The sequence below is a fragment of the Castor canadensis genome, chromosome 15 (genome assembly GCF_047511655.1).
Source record: "Castor canadensis chromosome 15, mCasCan1.hap1v2, whole genome shotgun sequence".
Taxonomy (NCBI): Eukaryota; Metazoa; Chordata; class Mammalia; order Rodentia; family Castoridae; genus Castor; species Castor canadensis.
In genome coordinates, this window is record NC_133400.1 from 83,492,936 (window position 1) to 83,510,475 (window position 17,540).

General features: G+C 42.5%; 1 protein-coding gene across 1 annotated transcript in view; it reads right to left on the minus strand.

Moving 5' to 3' along the window:
- The window catches only part of Cdc123 (cell division cycle 123), a 52,348-nt gene that overhangs the window by 33,881 nt on the left and 927 nt on the right, over positions 1 to 17,540 (minus strand). Inside the window, exons 2-4 of the mRNA XM_020157672.2 lie at positions 12,883 to 12,954; positions 10,592 to 10,649; positions 10,286 to 10,318 (exon numbers count right to left, since the gene is read on the minus strand). Of these exons, the coding sequence (XP_020013261.2) occupies positions 10,286 to 10,318; positions 10,592 to 10,649; positions 12,883 to 12,954 (163 nt within the window). The remainder of the gene's footprint in view (positions 1 to 10,285; positions 10,319 to 10,591; positions 10,650 to 12,882; positions 12,955 to 17,540) is intronic.

Below are 17,540 nucleotides of genomic sequence, written 5' to 3' on the forward strand. Positions count from 1 at the left end.
CTCTTTAGGGTCCCTGAAATCCCAAGCGGAGACCCCCATGTTGCCTAAGTAACCTCTGAGACCACAAGGACACTTCCTCTATATCACCTCCTGACTGCTTGCCAGAGGCTACTTCTCTTTATCGCTCCCTGCCTGCCTCCCCACCAAAGCTCCTCACCCCGAGCCCCCTGTATGGCTTACATCTCAGCTTATCGAGAGTTCAGGACCCCTCACCACTGAGAAATAAAGCGTGGTCTGCAGAGTCTTGGTCTCTTTTTCTTCTCTGTGTCCTCTTTTCTAACATTTGGTGCCGAAAACCAGGAGAAGGGCTCCCAGTTCATTAGCCCAGGTCCTCCTTCTCTCCCTCCTTCGGTGTTCTCCATCTCTCTCTCTCTCTTATCTTCTTTTCCTGTCTCTCCCTCGCTCTCCTTCCCTTATCCTTCAACACTACACAATAGATCTCACCCACCCCCCCACCCCAGCCCCAGCTCACTAAAAACGGCGGCCAATAAGCGACCAGGAGGTTTTACATCTCTCGCTGCCTTACAGTCACGTGAGGGAAGGCCTCCCAAAGGAGGCCATATTGGATTGACCAAGTAACCCACTGCTATTGTCTGCCTCTCTCTCTCTCTTTTTCTCTCCCAAACGGGACAGCTGAGACCCCCAGACCAGCGGCCTTTGCTATTTGTTTCTCTGCACTCAACACCGGCCACTAATTACAGGGGACACAAGGTAAGGATTTCACTTTGTTCTTGGAGGTGCCCCAAGAGCATCTCCTCTTTTCAGGAACTCTTTCCCTCTGGGTCCTAGGGACCCCCTTGGGTAGATCAAAGCCCAGGACACTCGCTCAACCTCCCCAAAGACTCCTTGTCTGGCCCAGACAAGGCAACCAGGGACACCCTCTTGCTGAGTCCACAGGCCCTCTCCTCTTCCTGTTCTCCTTCTCAACATGGGGTCAAATCAATCTATCCCTACGACAGTCCTCTTTTTTGCCTTCTAAAATACCTTGGGGCCCTCAGTTTAACACTGGACCTCAAACCCAAAAACCTCACATGCCTTTGTGTCCAAATTTGTCCTCAATATCCACTGGACGATAGTAGTCATTGGCCCAAATATGGCACTTTTGACCCGGCCATTCTCCAGGACATGAACTCATTTCTTCAATGAAATGGCAAATGGCCAGAGGTCCCCTACCTGCAGGCCTTCTTTCTCCTCCGTTCCCACCCTTCTCTCTGTTCCAACTGGCTTACCTAACAACTCCTTCTCTCCAACCCTGTTTCTCCCTCCTCAAAAACAACCCCCATTCAGGCTCCCTCACCCCAGACCTCCTCTAATGATCCTCCTCCTGATTCAGACACACATGACCCTGCAGATGAACTTCTAAAATACCTTGGGGCCTTCAGTTTAACACTGGACCTCAAACCCAAAAACCTCACATGCCTTTGTGTCCAAATTTGTCCTCAATATCCACTGGACGATAGATAGAAAATCGACTGGGATGTTTCTCTGAAAATCCCGCCAGATTCTGCAAGGAGTTTCTCCACATAACTCATGCTTATCACTTAACCTGGGCTGACCTATATTATATTCTCGCTTCCACCCTATCCCCAGATGAGCACAACCGTATTTGGCCATCTGCCTGGGAACGTGCCAATGAGCTACATGGACAAAATCCTGGCCTCCACCTGGAGGCTGACAATGTTATTCCCTCTGCCGAACCAGATTGGACATATCAACCTGGGGTGCTGGCACAATTCGTATTAACCATATGATCTCTTGCCTCCTTAAGGGGATGAAAAACAATGCCCACAACCAGGTTAACTATGACAAAATAAGAGAGGTCCCCAGGGACCGGAGGAGAATCTGGCTTTCTTCCTGCATGTCTCACAGACACCATCACTAAATATACCAATCTAGACCTTAATTCCCCAGCTGGCGCTCTTTTTCTCCACGTTCAATTTATAGGCCAGTCAGCCCCAGATATTCAAAAAAAGCTAAGGCAATTAGAACAGGGACCCGAGACCCCTCAACAGGAACTTCTAAATGTGGCATTTCAAGTGTTCAATAATAGAGATGAAGAACATAAAAAAGAAAAGGAAAAACACCTCAAAGTTAAATACCAACTTCTGGCCTCAGCTCTACAGCCCCATGTGTGCCCACAAAAAACTGCCTCAAGCCCCACCCCTGCCTGTTACTCCACTGGCACTCCTCCTGGAAACTGCTTCCCGTGTGGCAACCTGGGATTTGGGCCAAGGCCTGCCCAAACCCCAGACCTCCCTCCAAGCTATGCCCTTCCTGTGGCCAATGGGGACACTGGAAAATGGATTGCCCCCAGGGTTGGAACCCCCAATCCTCAGTGCTCCCTACTGCCCCAGAAACCCCATATCATCAATTGTTGTAATGAGGAGGCCAGGGGCCCCTTAGCCCCTCCAACAAACATCATGGAGTCCAGGGTAATAGGGACAGTGGCAGGCCAACAGATAACCTTTGTGGGTGACACTGAGGCTACTCTCTCCCTCTTCACCTCTTGGTCAGGACCCTCAGAACAAAGCCACACAGCTGTAATGGGAATCTTGGGGACCAATAGCTTTCCCTGGCAGACACCAAAAGTCCTCTGTTGTTTTGGCCATGTTACTCTTATCCATTCTTTCCTCATAATGCCTCAATGTTCAATCCCTCTCTTGGGAGGAGACATACTCCTAGGAACCTCTCTTCACATCCCTCCACTTAACTCAACCACCATTTTTCTCCTCCAACAAATCCCAGTGGCCCCTCCACTCCTAAAGCCTCCGGATTTCCCCTCTCCTCTTATTCCTGAACTTCCTCAAATTGACTCCTGGGTCTGGAGTCAAGTAGCCCTCAAGTAGCCTGTCACCACAACCTCTCCTCATAACTCTTAAGGATCCCACAATCTTTGTCACAATACCTCAATATCTACTACATCCCTCTGCCCTCCATGGACTTAAATCCATCATTTTCTGGCTCCTATAGGCCCAACTACTTATTCCCACCTGCTCACCTCATAATACCGCTATCCTGGGAGTCAAGAAATCCAGTGGTGACTACTGATTAGTACAAGATCTCAGAAAGATTAATGAGGCTGTCTTACCCACCTATCCCATAGTTTCCAATCCTTATATCCTTCTTTCTACTATTCCTGCAACTACCCGATTCTTCACAGCATTAGACCTCAAGGATGCCTTCTTTACTATCCCCTTACACCCTGCATCCCAACCTTTGTCACCTTCACCTGGACAGACCCTGACTCCCTTCTCTCCCAACAGCTAACACAGCCTGTTCTGCCCCAGGGATTCTGGGACAGCCCCCACCATTTTGGCCAAGCTCTACAACATGACCTCCAATCTTAGATTTACACCCCAGTAGGCTCATCCAGTACGTAGATGACCTTCTCCTATGTAGTCCTACCTGACAACTGCCTAACACACACCATCTCTCTCCTCAACTCTCTTGCTGGGTGGGGATATAGGATATCAAAACAAAAGGCCCAATTATTCTCCTCTTCTGTCACCTACCTTGGTCTTTCTCTCTCTCCCAGACACTGATCCATCCTCCCAAAGAGGATACAAAACTTAATACAAATTCCCTTACCATCCACCAAGAGGGAACTCATCCCTCCTAGTTCTTTTTAACTACTTCTGGATATGGATTCCTAACCTCTCCCTGGTGGCCCAACTTCTGAACGAAGCCACCAAAGGGTCCCTAGATGAACCCATCCTCACCCCCTCCTCCCTAACCCCCAATCTAATCACTCTCAAAAAATCATTTAGCCAAGCCTCATCCCTCCATTTACCCAACCCATCCAAACCCTTCTACCTGTTTATTTACCCTAACAAGGGCCAAGCCCTAGGCACCTTATGCCAAAAGGCAGGCCACACCCATCACCTTACTGCTTACCTCTCAAAACATCTACATCCAGTGTTCAGGGGATGGGGTCTTTTCCTCTGTGTTCTAGCTGCTGTTGCAACTCTAATTCCAGAGGCTAATAAGCTAACACTTCATAATCCCCTCAGTTTTTTCCTCCCACTCCCTTAAAGACCTCCTTAGTCACCGAGCTTTTCTAACTCTACTTTCATCCTGACTACAGCTACTCCATGCCACTCTGTTGGATCCACAAGTTTCTTTCCTGTAATGCCAAACCCTAAATCCAGCCACTCTCCTTTCTTCCATTCCACTACAGGAAGGCCCCATTCAATGCTCTGAGACCCTAGACCTCACTCTCAACCCCTTCTCCCATATCGTAGACACTCCCATGCCAGACTCCCCTGATTGGTTCATAGATGGTAGCTCTTATAAGGATCCTCCCCATCAAGCAGGATATGCCATCATTCTTGCCCAAAATAAGGACCCTAGTCTCTCTTCCCACAAAGTTATTGAAGCCTTACCTTTACCTCCCCAAACCTCCTCCCAACAGGCAGAACTCATTGTCCTTACACAAGCCCTTACTCTAGCTCAAGAAAAGATAAGTATTTATACGGATTCAAAATACGCATATATCATCCATTCCAACATCCTTATTTGGAGAGAAAGGGGATTCTTAACCCAGTGTGGAAACCCCATCATAAACGGAGACCTCATAGAGAAACTCCTCAATGCAGCCATGCTACCCTCCCAGGCATCAATAGTCCACTGCAGGGAACACCAAAGGGATGGGCAATAACTTTCTCAAGGCAATAATACTGTTGAGAGAATAGCAAAACAGGCAGCTCTCAAACCTTTACCCTCCCAAAATCTACTCCTAACAAGGGACCTTCCCCAAACCCCATACACCCCAGAAGAGGAACTAGCTCTCCTCTCCAAAGTGGCCCAAAAACATCAAGGCTGGTGGTACTTAGAAAACTGCCTAGTACTCCCTCAACAGACCACTCTTTCCACCCTCCAGTACCTACAAATTGTTTTACCCTAATCTACAATCTCTAACTAACTTCCTTAAAACTCACATACATCTCACCTCTCAGGGCACTTCTCACCCACAACACCTCTACAAGGCTGCTCCATATGCAGGAAAAGCCATCCCAACTCTAACCTCAGACCTCTGACCCCAACCCATCAGTACTGAGGCTCTCTCCCAGTGGCAGATTGGCAGATCAAATTTACTAATATGCCACCTGTCAAACGACACAAATATCTCCTAGTTCTGGTAGACACTTCTCAGGATGGGTGGAAGCTTTTCCAACCTCAAGTAAACAGGCCTTCACCGTTGCCACCATCCTGTTCCAGGAAATTATTCCCTGCTTTCGTCTCCCAACCTTCATTCAGTCCAACAATAGCCCAGATTTCACCTCCTCCATATCCCAGGAGGGAGCCAAATACCTCCAAATTACATGGAAATTCTACATTCCTTACCACCCACAATATCCTCAGGCAAGGTTGTGTGTACCAACCGGACCCTAAAACACACCCTCACTAGAGTGGGTCTTGAGATCCACCAGGATTGGGTTAAGCTCCTTTCTTTGGCCCTGCTCAATCTCTGGGCCCTCCCCCAAAAAACCCTCAACCTTAGTAGCTTTGAGCTCCTATCTGGGCATCCTTTCCTACCTCCAGGTCTCCCAACATTGTCACCATCCTCCCTCCCTTGCTCCCTCCACCTTCCTCTTCTCACCTGTCTTCGAAATACCCTCTGGAAGTATGCAGACTCCCTCCTCCCAGCTCCCCATCCCGCTAATAATTCCCCCATTCAGGTGGGGGATCAAGTGTATGTCTCTCCTCCACACATGGTGCCCTCCCACATCCCTCTCTCCAAAATGGACAGGACCCTTTAAGGTCATTCTGACTACCCCCACAGCAGCCAAGCTCCAGGGACATCCTTCCTGTGTCCATACATCCGGGCTCAAACTCCAAACTCCTTCTTTTCCTTCCACCCCTACAAGACCCACTTCTCTGAGGATATCCCGCCTACCTCCTACCCCAGAAAAAGAAGAAATCCTGAACCCATAAAAGACCTCCCTCCAACAGTTTTGTGAATTCCTAACCTTCTCCTATCAGACCTTCTTCAGTTCTTTGCTCCAGACCTCTGCCTGACCCTCTCACAGACCACTGATCTTATTGTTGACCTGTGGCTCCTTGGAACTTTCGCCAACTTTTCCCCAGACCAAATTGAGTTTTTTTCCTTCTGCCTCTGCCTCCTACTCTTTGCCCATCATCTACCCCAATGCTTATAATTCTCTTGCCTCACTTATTCCTTACCACAGGATATCCCATCTACCTCCCATCCAAGAAGAGAAAGAAGCCCCAGGATTCTCCCCAATGACTTCCTGATCTGTCCACATCAGATACGTAACTTATATTTCCTCTCCCCCTCTTTTTGTGGGCTGTTTACATTCTTGTTCCCCTTATCTTGAGTGTTGGTTCGTGGGCTACCTCTCTCCCTAAGTGGACATGGCCCCAGCCTTAAGTGGTGGATACCTTATCCTGTGTGCCCTATTTCTTATCCTGCACTTATTCTTATAATCTGTGCCTTACTCTACCCTGCAGCAGTGGATTCCTACCCTCCCTGTAAATGCTGCATATATTGCCTCCCCTCTTGGAATTTTCAAAATTTACTTGATCAATGTGTCAAATAAGGACCCACTTCCTGCCTCCATGAGGGGCAAACTTACATAACGGGGCCACGCCGGGATTTGTGTTATGTATGTTACCCAGTCATACCTCCTGGAGATGTAATTCCGACCCTGTCCCTCTTCCTACCATCCCCTCTCCTCCAGCTATAATTGCATCTCTTGATAATCTAACTCCAGCCCCTGTAGACCCACCACTGCCACCATGTCCCGCACCTCTGCTTATTCCCATACGCCACAAAGATGTTACAGAGCAGACAAAGTCTTTTCCTGTTATACAAACAGAAGAAAATATTCATTTGGAAACTTAACAGCTAATAGCTACTGGTGTTATGCAGATCCAGTCTGCCCTAGGATGACGGGCTGTGTCTGCTAGGAGTCTAACCCAAACAACGGGCTTAAAAGCCCTCCTCAATGCAATAGGACTTGTGACATAGACCCCCTCCCCCAGATACACAAACTACTTGATTCCACCCATCATCTCCTAAATGATACAACCCCTCTTTAGCTGAAAATTGTTCACTATGTCTCCAATATTCCCACATGTATTGGCTACCCACATAAGCTTTAATCTTAATTCATCCTATAAAAACTCGGCTCCTCCCCGCCATGTGGTCAGGGTCATACTCACCCATCCAGCTCCCCACTGCTTCCAAAGCCCACAGGGGGCAAGATCAGTAGGGAATATTCCTAAAGAGCTTTGTAATAAAACAACTCCAGTGACTGTTCTGTCATTTTCCCGCTAAGTTCACCTCATTCTGGAACCATTTTGTTTGTGGAAACACAGCTTATGCCTGCCTGCCTCCCGAGTGGAAAGGGATCTGCACGCTGGGCTTCGTGACTCTGCAAGTCACTGTTTACCTAACGACCAACCTCTCCCTATTCCTTTAGCAGCCTACACACAATCAGAGATTGCTATCCAAATTATTCCCTTGCTAGTAGCCATAGGGATCACAGCTGGAATAGGTGTAGGCATTAGAGGCATCTCCTCGTCAATCTATACCTACCAAAAGTTGTTGACAGAGTTTAACAATGACCTCGAACGGGTCTCACAGTCCATAGTGGCCCTACAGGATGAGGTAGATTCACTCGCCTCCATGGTGCTCCAAAATAGATGTGCACTGGACCTGTTAACCACTGAAAAAAGGTGGAACATGCTTTTTCCCAAATGAAGAATGTTGCTTTTATACTAACAAATCTGGGGTGGTCAGAAACATGGCCCAGGAGTTACAAGAGCCCATTACAAAAAGGAGACAAGAGCTAGCCAATTCATGGTCCTTCTGGAACAACATAAGGAGCTGGGCTCCTTGGGAATTACTTTTGGCTGGCCCCCTTTTTATGCTCCTCCTCTTACTTCTATTCAGGTCTTGCATAATAAATGCTCGCTCTAAGTTTTCATCTCAACAGGTACAAAAAATAAAATTCCAGTTCCTTGTGTATTCACCTTTGCTGATGCAAGAACTGTCTGCTCCTGCTAACACTTAAGATAAATAACCCTACACCTCTTTGCTGACTGGTTTCTTCAAGAAAACACCACAATACAGGACCAGTTCAGCTCAGCTCCCTACTGCTATTACAAGCTATTCACCCCAGGCTCACCACACCGCCCCTTTTCAGCAGGAAGTAGCCAGATGAGCCCATGGTGCCTCCTTTCTTTATACCCTCAGGGTCTGAAATAAAGGGTTAACTCTCCAGGGTCCCTGAAGTCCCAAGTGGAGACCCCCAAGCTGCCTAAGTTACCTCTGACATAATGAAAGGCACAGCTGCCTGAGACCACAAGGACACTTCCCCTTATTATTTCCTGACTGCTTGCAAAACACAGCTGTCTGAAATCACAAGAACACTTCCCTTTATCGTTCCCTGGCTGCCTACCCCATAAAAGCTCCTCACCCCTAGCCCCTGGCATGGCTTGCATCTCAGCTGTCAAGAGTGCAGGACGCCCCTCACCACTGAGAAATAAAGCATGGGCAGGGCTGTAGAGGTCTTGGTCTCTCCCTCCTCTTTTCTAACAGAAGTATCTTCTTAATTGTACTGCAATATACCCTCCCTTAAAACTAGTTTCCTTTACATTTATTTGTAAGAAATTTTATAAAAAAGTCTTTTTCAAGGTATGAGAAGTTGGACTGGAGGCATGGCTCAAGTGGTAGAGTCCCTGCTTAAGAAATGGGAAGCCCTGAGTTCAAACCCAGTACCACCAAAAAAAAAAAAATACATTTTAGGGGAGCTGGGAGTATTGCTCAGTGCAAGAGCTCCTGCTTAGTATGTTCGTTTAATCCCTAGAAGCAAAAAACAACACAACAACAAAAACATACTTTTTGCTTTACTTTAGCATTTAAAAAAATTTTTATACTAAGTACTTTAGTGTACACTAAGAAAATATTTTGGTCAAAAAGATTTTAGATGAATTTCATAACACCATTCTTATCCTATAAAAATGCTTGCTCAAAGTCTTCATTTTTATACAAAACATTGGTTGAAATCACCTACTTTAGTCTCAAATAAAAGAAATTATAACTTTATATCATTTAAATATACTTGAATAAGTATATATTACTATATATATACTTGAATAAGTATATATACTTATTACTAATATATTACTAATAAGTATATATACTTATTACTAATATATACTTGAATAAGTATATATTATTAATATATACTTGAATAAGTATATATTATTAATATATACTTGAATAAGTATATATTAATTTATATCATTTAAATATACTTGAATAAGTAAATAAGTAAAATCTGAGAACCTCAGAATTTATGTTTGGCTTGTTTCCTTCTTTCAGAGTGTAACAGAAGAGCCAGGCTTGGTGACATGCATCTATAATCTCAGCACTTGGAGGCAGAGGCAGGAAGATTTTGAGTTTAAGGCCAGTTTGGGCTACCTAGTGAATGCCACACCAGTCTGAACTATATAGTAAGACGCTATCTTAAAAAAAACAAACAGGCCAGGAGTAGTGGCTCACGTCTATAACCCCAGCTACTGGGTATTGAGGGGGTAGGAGGGAGAGGGCGGGGGCGGAGTAGGTGGTAAGGGAGGGGGTGGGGGCAGGGGGGAGAAATGACCCAAGCCTTGTATGCACATATGAATAATTAAAAAAAAAAAAAAAAAGAAAGACAAAGAACTGTAAGAGCAAAAAAAAAAAAATCCCAGCTACTTAGGAGGCTGAGATCAGGAGGATTGAGGCTTTACACCAGATCCAGCAAAAGTTAATGAGATTCCATCTCAACCAATAGCTGGTCGTGGTGACACATGCCTATCATCTCAGCTACGTGAAGCATAAATAAAAGGATCAAGGTCCAGGCCAGCCAGGCCAAAAACTGGAGACCCTATCCCAAAAATATCCAAAGCAAAAAAGGGATGGGTGTGGGAGGGAGGGCATGAGTCATGTGCACCTGCCTAGTAAGAACAAGGCTCTGAGTTCAACCCTCAGTAGCACCAAAGCAAACACAAAACAAACCAAACAACAAACCAAAGGGGGGAAAAAAACCCAGAGCATAACAGAAATAAGAGACACTTTAAATATTTTCTTTGTAATCAAAGAGAAAAAAATCAAGTCATGTTTTCCTGTTAAACAATGATTCAAGGTATTTTTCAGAATAATAAATAGTCTACACACAACAAGATATTAGAGTAGCAAATACATGAGAATTTAGATAGGTAGCACTTAAACCTTGATGCTAGCTCTCATGTGACAGTGTGAGGCTGCTTTCCTTACCGTCAGCGTGGTTGTGTTCTCATCATCAGACCACTGCATGGACAAGAGGACAGAAACAAAACGTTAAACTTAAATACTGAACTAGGACTGCAAAGTCAGTGCTCCACCTACAGATGATGCGTAAACGTGAGGCATCTTTCACTGAACACAGTCTAGGTAAAAGTACATCTTCTATTTATGTGTAAAAATACAAGACTTTCACATAATTTCTCACTTTACCAAAGGTAAGATCTAAATGTCAAAACCACGTCAGAAATCATTTAAGTGAGATAGTCTACAGAACAGATTGTTTTATTTTCTACCAACCTGTATTTCTTCTGCTTCATCATCACTGTTTGGCTGTGAGCATGTTGGTGGATCTTCCCTAAAAAATACAAAGCAAAAATTAAGCAAGAAAAAGACTTAGGTACCAGGTGCTCATAATTTCAAGTACACTCAGTGTATTTAGCCAGTCTTAGAACTAGAAAGCAGTATAAGGAAAAGTTTACCTTTTGAGAAAGAAGCTGACAAAAACAATATGGAATTAACGATGGTACAGTGCCAGAGACAGCAGAATAAAAACTTTCTGACTTCTCAGAAATTACCAAAACCCAAGAGAGAAAAACTTAAACTCCCCCTGTGATGATACTGTAAGAATTATCTACGACTCTGACCCAAACACATGAGAAAGTCCTGCCAGAGACAGGGAAGATCTGACAGGATGAAGGAAGACACAGAAAGGAAACGTGAAGTGCTGTCCACACAACTGATGGAATGCGCCTGTGTTCCAAAAGTCACTTACGATTTTTGTTAGTGTAACAGAATACATTTAAAGATGCATTTGTAATCGTATTCATAGCTCTTCAGAGAATTTTTCATAATGTCATTCTGAGTTACAACACAAAATTTGTCCAGTGTAAAAGATGATGACATTTTAAAATTTGCAAGTTTAGTAGGCTTGGCTTTTTCAAGTCATCCTCCAAATCCTGAGAACTGAATGGATCAAAGTATGCGGCTAATCTTTAGGATGCTACACTTTCTGCATCCCACTTACACAAAGCTGGCTCATAAAAGCAGCACTCTACAGGCAGAAAGACAGTGTCAGTGTCAGTTCTGCCTCTGCTGTTGTCACAAGTGCTCTGTGCTGCAGCCACATGACCCTCTCCTAGTTTCTTACCTGTCAAGATCTTGCAGGCCTCAGAGTCTTCATCAATGCTCTTTCCTCAGCCTGGAAGATCCTTTCTTCACACCCTTCAATTGACTACCTTCTCCCAAACCTCTCATCTCAGAGGCTGTAGAGTTACTTCCTTACCACACTTCCAGAGCACGCCCACATCCTCAGTCTTCCCAGCATGTTAATACCAGTGCTGCCCAGTCCCAGTCTCCCTCACAGCACTGATCCCAGTGTTTCTCTAAGGCCAGTACTTACTAAGACTAATGATGATGAGAGCAGTTAGTGTATCTTAAGAACACACAATATACTGGGCATTGGGGTAACACCTTGCACATATTGCTTCTATCCTTGCAACACCCCAATGAGGTAAGTCCCACACACAATCATTTGTCTCATTTACAGACCCGGTGAGCTAGAACATAGCAAACATGATTTGAACCTAAGCCACTGGACTGAAGAACCAGCACTGTGCTGTTTCGACTCCCACAAAATATAAAGTTGAACTGTCAACTCCAAAAGGGCAGGCTGTCTATGAGATTTATGCGTTAATGCACGGCACAGAACCAAACTGGGCACTGTACAGCACTGTCACCACTGTTCACCACAGTGCTTGCCTGTGCGGGAAGCTCATGTGAACATCTGGCCAAGGAAAATCAACCTAGGAGTTCTTCAATGTTTACACAGTGAAACTTACAAAGTATCTTCTAATATTAGGAATCGTTTATACTACAGTATCACTTACGCAAGCTTATTACATATGCTATATTTGAAAATAATAAAATTGTATTTGTAAATATTGTATACTTTTTTGCCACTCCCTTATCTTCCAATTATCCCAAGTTAATGAGGCTCTACATTAACAACTTTCAGATTAAGAGCTATGAATGCAAAACTAACATCAAAAACCCAGAAATATAACTGAGCAAGCTATACTAAAAGTCCATTTGGCAAAAATACAAGGTCAAGTTAGTGTTACTGGGAACACACAACTCTATTCACGAGTTTAAGTTTCATTTATCCCACAAATGTTTATTAGGCAACTCTTATGTATAAAGCACTGTTCCAAAAGCTGGGATGAATGAAATTGGCTAAGCCCCTGCACTCATAAAGCTGCATAAAGCTGTTTCTTTAATGCAGACATGAAAGAAATTGCTCGATTTGGTAATTAGTTATTATTAGAGAGGGAAGTGATATTCATTGAATATGGGATGAAGAGCAGCACTTAGTTTAACCAGGAAAAAAAAAAAACTGGGGTGGGAGGGGTGCCCAAACAATGTATACACATGTGAGTAAATGTAAAAACAATAAAAGAAAAAAAACATAAAACAAGCTAAAATGAGAGAATGGTGTCCAAACTAATTTATTCATTTTATATGATAAATGTTGAGATTTTATCATTACATTTCTACAAAGCTTAAAGAATTCTTTTTCTGACATACTTTACCTTCCTGAAACCACCAGAGTCCCGTCATCCAGTAAATAATCCTTTACATTCTGAGGAAGTGGAAGAATGACACTGAAAAAAAAAATACACAGCAAAAAAAGAATCATTTTAAAAGAACAAGCATAGCAGAGAAAAAAAATTCCACACTTGATTAATTTCTGAATTATCTGCTCCCTTTATTTTAATATAAATTAGAAAATGTTAGTGGCATGCATTTGGTAGCAGGAAACCAGGAATTAGTATAACATGGATAAATATTTCAGTTCACACAATCACCAAACAAAAATCTCAACCAAATATAAAGAACCAGGTGAAAATCACAATAGAAAAGCAACAAACTCAAAAGAATTCTGGGTGAGCACAGTGATTCTGTGTCTTTAAGAAATTAAGGGCTAGGGATATAGCTCAGTGGTAGAGCCACAGATACCTAAAATTACTGTCATGACTGCATTTTGATTTTGAGATGTATATTTTCTTTTGGGGGAAAGGGAAAGTGGGACTGGAGTTTGAACTCAGGGCTTTGCACTCACAAAACAGGTGCTCTACCACTTGAGCCACACCTCCAGTCCATTTTGCTTTGGGATTTTGGAGATGGGGTCTCCTGAACTATTTGCCTGAGGTGGACTTGAACCTCAGTCCTCCTGATCTCGCCTCCCAAGTAGCTAGGATGAAAGGCATGCGCCACCAGCACCTGGCTCAAGCTGTATATTTTCTGAGAAGTGAAAAAGATTATGGTATGCTTTTGGAGAATCAACAGAACAACAACTTATAATATGCCTTATTTATTGGATGAGGTTTTATGGCACATTACAAATGGCTTTTGTACACAAAACCATTGTTCATTGGATAGTTAGGTTTTCAAAATTTAATATTTGATTTATCAAAATTATAATTTCACATTCAAAAGTCTACTTCTTCTTCAGGTTTTTAAAATCAGCTAACAATGCTGTTTGTATGGCTCGAGTGTAGAATGCCTGCCTAGCAAGTGCAAGTGCCTGAGCTTACCCCCCAGTACCATCAAAAAAGAAAAAAAAAAAGATAAATTCATTCAGCTAACAAATCTTATTATTCTATTTATAAACAAATTAAATTTTAATACAATTCAAGTGAGCCAATGCAACTTAATAATGTCCTTAAAAATGTAAACCCCATTTATAAAAAAAAAAGCCTGTTCAATTTTCTTTTAAAATCACGATTACAAATAAGCCTTCCCAAATATTTAACTCTTATAAAATTAACAAATGAAACTACCTAAGAGTAGTGAATCTAAGGTTCTCAAAAATAGTCTAATACTAACTACTTAAGAACTTAAAATTTTTTCACATCCTCAACTTATAATTCCAAACCAATTACACAATTTAAATTGGAACCACAAGGTTATCGTTATGTATATGCTAATTATCCTCAAAATGGCAAAGTATTAAAGATGCTAAACAGAAAAAAAGATAATAAAACTCTTAAGTATAAATAATCTCATCATCTCTATTAATTCTGGTTCTTTCTGGTGTTAAAGATATCCACTAAGGTGACAATATCATCCCAAGAGAATTAGAAATGACCTTACCAAGAGAATTTGAACTTTACCGTCTCAAGGCCCTAAGACTGAGAAATGCTGGCAGGATGTGACTTCCCAGATGTCTAGGGTGACTTTCCTCACCACAATGAAAGCAGGTAGAGCCCTCTTTTTTTTTTTTCCTTTCCAATCTTTTTTTTTTATTATTCATATGTGCATACAAGGCTTGGGTCATTTCTCCCCTCTGCCCCCTCCCTCTCCCCCCCACCCCCTCAATACCAGGCAGAAACTATTTTGCCCTTATCTCTATTTTTGTTGAAGAGAGAGTATAAGTAATAATAGGAAGGAACAAGGGGTTTTGCTGGTTGAGATAAGGATAGCTATACAGGGCATTGACTCACATTGATTTCCTGTGCGTGGGTGTTACCTTCTAGGTTAATTCTTTTTGATCTAACCTTTTCTCTAGTTCCTGGTCCCCTTCTCCTATTGGCCTCAGTTGCTTTTAAGGTATCTGCTTTAGTTTCTCTGCGTTGAGGGCAACAAATGTTAGCTAATTTTTTAGGTGTCTTACCTATCCTCATATCTCCCTTGTGTGCACTCGCTTTTATCTTGTGATCAAAGTTCAATCCCCTTGTTGTGTTTGCCCTTGATCTAATGTCCGCATATGAAGGAGAATATACGAGTTTTGATCTTTTGGGCCAGGCTAACCTCACTCAGAATGATGTTCTCCAATTCCATCCATTTACCAGCGAATGATAACATTTCGTTCTTCTTCATGGCTGCATAAAATTCCATTGTGTACAGATACCACATTTTCTTGATCCATTTGTCAGTAGTTGGGCATCTTGGCTGTTTCCATAACTTGGCTATTGTGAATAGTGCTGCAATAAACATGGTGTGCAGGTGCCCCTGGAGTAACCTGTGTCACAGTCTTTTGGGTATATCCCTAAGAGTGGTATTGCTGGATCAAATGGAAGATCGATGTTTAGCTTTTTAAGTAGCCTCCAAATTTTTTTCCAGAGTGGTTGTACTAGTCTACATTCCCACCAACAGTGTAAGAGGGTTCCTTTTTCCCTGCATCCTCGCCAACACCTTTTGTTGGTGGTGTTGCTAATGATGGCTATTCTAACAGGGGTGACGTGGAATCTTAGTGTGGTTTTAATTTGCATTTCCTTTATTTAGAGCCCTCTTTTATGCCAATAATACCGCTAAGTCCCCAAATTGATGCTTGCAGAGTCAATGTCCCTTGTCTTTGAGTTATACTAACTTTCAAGTTTGACTTAATCTGGACTCTCCCTTCAGGTTTCACCATCTCTGGATTAAATTCAAAGCATCTGTTTCTTGTTTGATTCCTGTGTGAATTCTTTGCATTGTCTTCCTATCTAGCAGGTCGACAACACCTAGATGTTAAGAGGCATGATGTTGTATTCTGTACAGTTCTCATAAATCATCACACTCCATGGTCATGCTAATGACATATGTTGCACCTGCATTATATGAGCCAAGGAGGACACCAGGATGATTCTACTGGGAACTCAAAGCCCATGAAGGGACAAAGATACAAAAGAAAAGAAAAAAAGTAAAACAACAGGATAAGTATTGTACCAAGTGTGGATATGGCAAGTGCTAAGAAATACAGAAGAAAAATGAAATACACCTGAGACACTGACATCATAAACAACTCTCTGCCAAGCAAGCTTTATCTTTGAGGCTGTCAAAGTAAGTCACTATGCAGGGGAGAATCCAGTGAGGCCTGCCTGACAGATAAGAGAACTAAATGACAAAGTATCTACCACATCAACTGAATATAATTGTGTGCATACGACAAGGTACTTTGAATGTATTTTCAGAGGTAAAAGAGGCCTTTAAAAGATTATTTAATGTAATTTTTACATTTAAGGAAAAAGATATAGAAGGAAAAAATGACTGGACCAAAACTTCACCTCGCTAATTATTCTTAAATATCAGTCAAGGTCCTAGAACTTGTCAAAAAAAAAATGAACTTGCACAGTCATCTGAATCATAACTAATAAACACCAAATAATAATGTTGAGTCAATATCCAAAACAAGGTCTTTCAGCATTAAAGCTGTCAGTGGCCACCATGCACCTGATTGGCTGGTTGTAGCCAGACCTAGGTTAGGTTCCAGGTTTACCATCACAGAACTAAATAGACTGAAGAAATGGTTTAAAGACATAATAAAGAGTAGTTTCAGGCAATGAAGTTTAGTTAATAATACCAGAAAATTCCACCTGTGGGTTTTTCACTCTTAGCTTCATTTTAAGTGAAAGTCATTTTGCTTCAATGAGGCCTTTATTAAATCCAAAATGCAACAAGCAACATTTTTGAGTATTTACTATGTGCCAGAAAGACTAACAAGCATTTTAAATATTTTATCTCATTTAACATTCATGACAATCCTATTATTTTCTTAATTTTCCAAATGAGGTTTAACCAGATTAAGTAATTTGCTGAAAATGCTGATGGAACCAGAATCCAAAGCTAGGCAGATGGCCTTGACTTCAGAGTCTAGTTCTTAATCACTGCATGCTTACACTGCTTAAGACAAAGGAAAACTATGCCAGAGGCTGCTAAAGCTAGCTGCATAGAAACCAAATGTCAGCCTTTCAGTGCAGGGAGGGGCACAGTGGTGCATGCCTGCAATCCCAGCACTTGGGAGGTTGAGGCAGGAGGTCTGGAGTTTGAGGCCACCCTGAGCTACATAGTGAGTTCCAGACTTGCTTAGGCTACAGACAAGACTCTGTCTCAAAAAAAACAAACAAAAACATTCTCAATACAAAAATGTCTGACAAGTTCAAAACATACCTTCTGTCACACCAACAGAGAAAAAATAACCCCAACATCATTTCAGATCCAAAGCCTACTTTTAATTGTGCAATTTAATTAAGGCCTGAATATCAGCTAGGAAGATAACTTGTGATAGCAAACTGCTGCTGGGCTCTTTATTATTTATTTATTTAGTGTGACCTCAACCATCTTCAAATGCAAAGATAATCTCTCTTTGTGCTACTCTAAACTCCATTACACAGTGGATGACTAGCAACAAATACCACTTCTGGATAACAAGATGAAAATGAACTGTCTTGTGAATAATCTATGTGAGCTCTTCCCACCCCTCAGGATT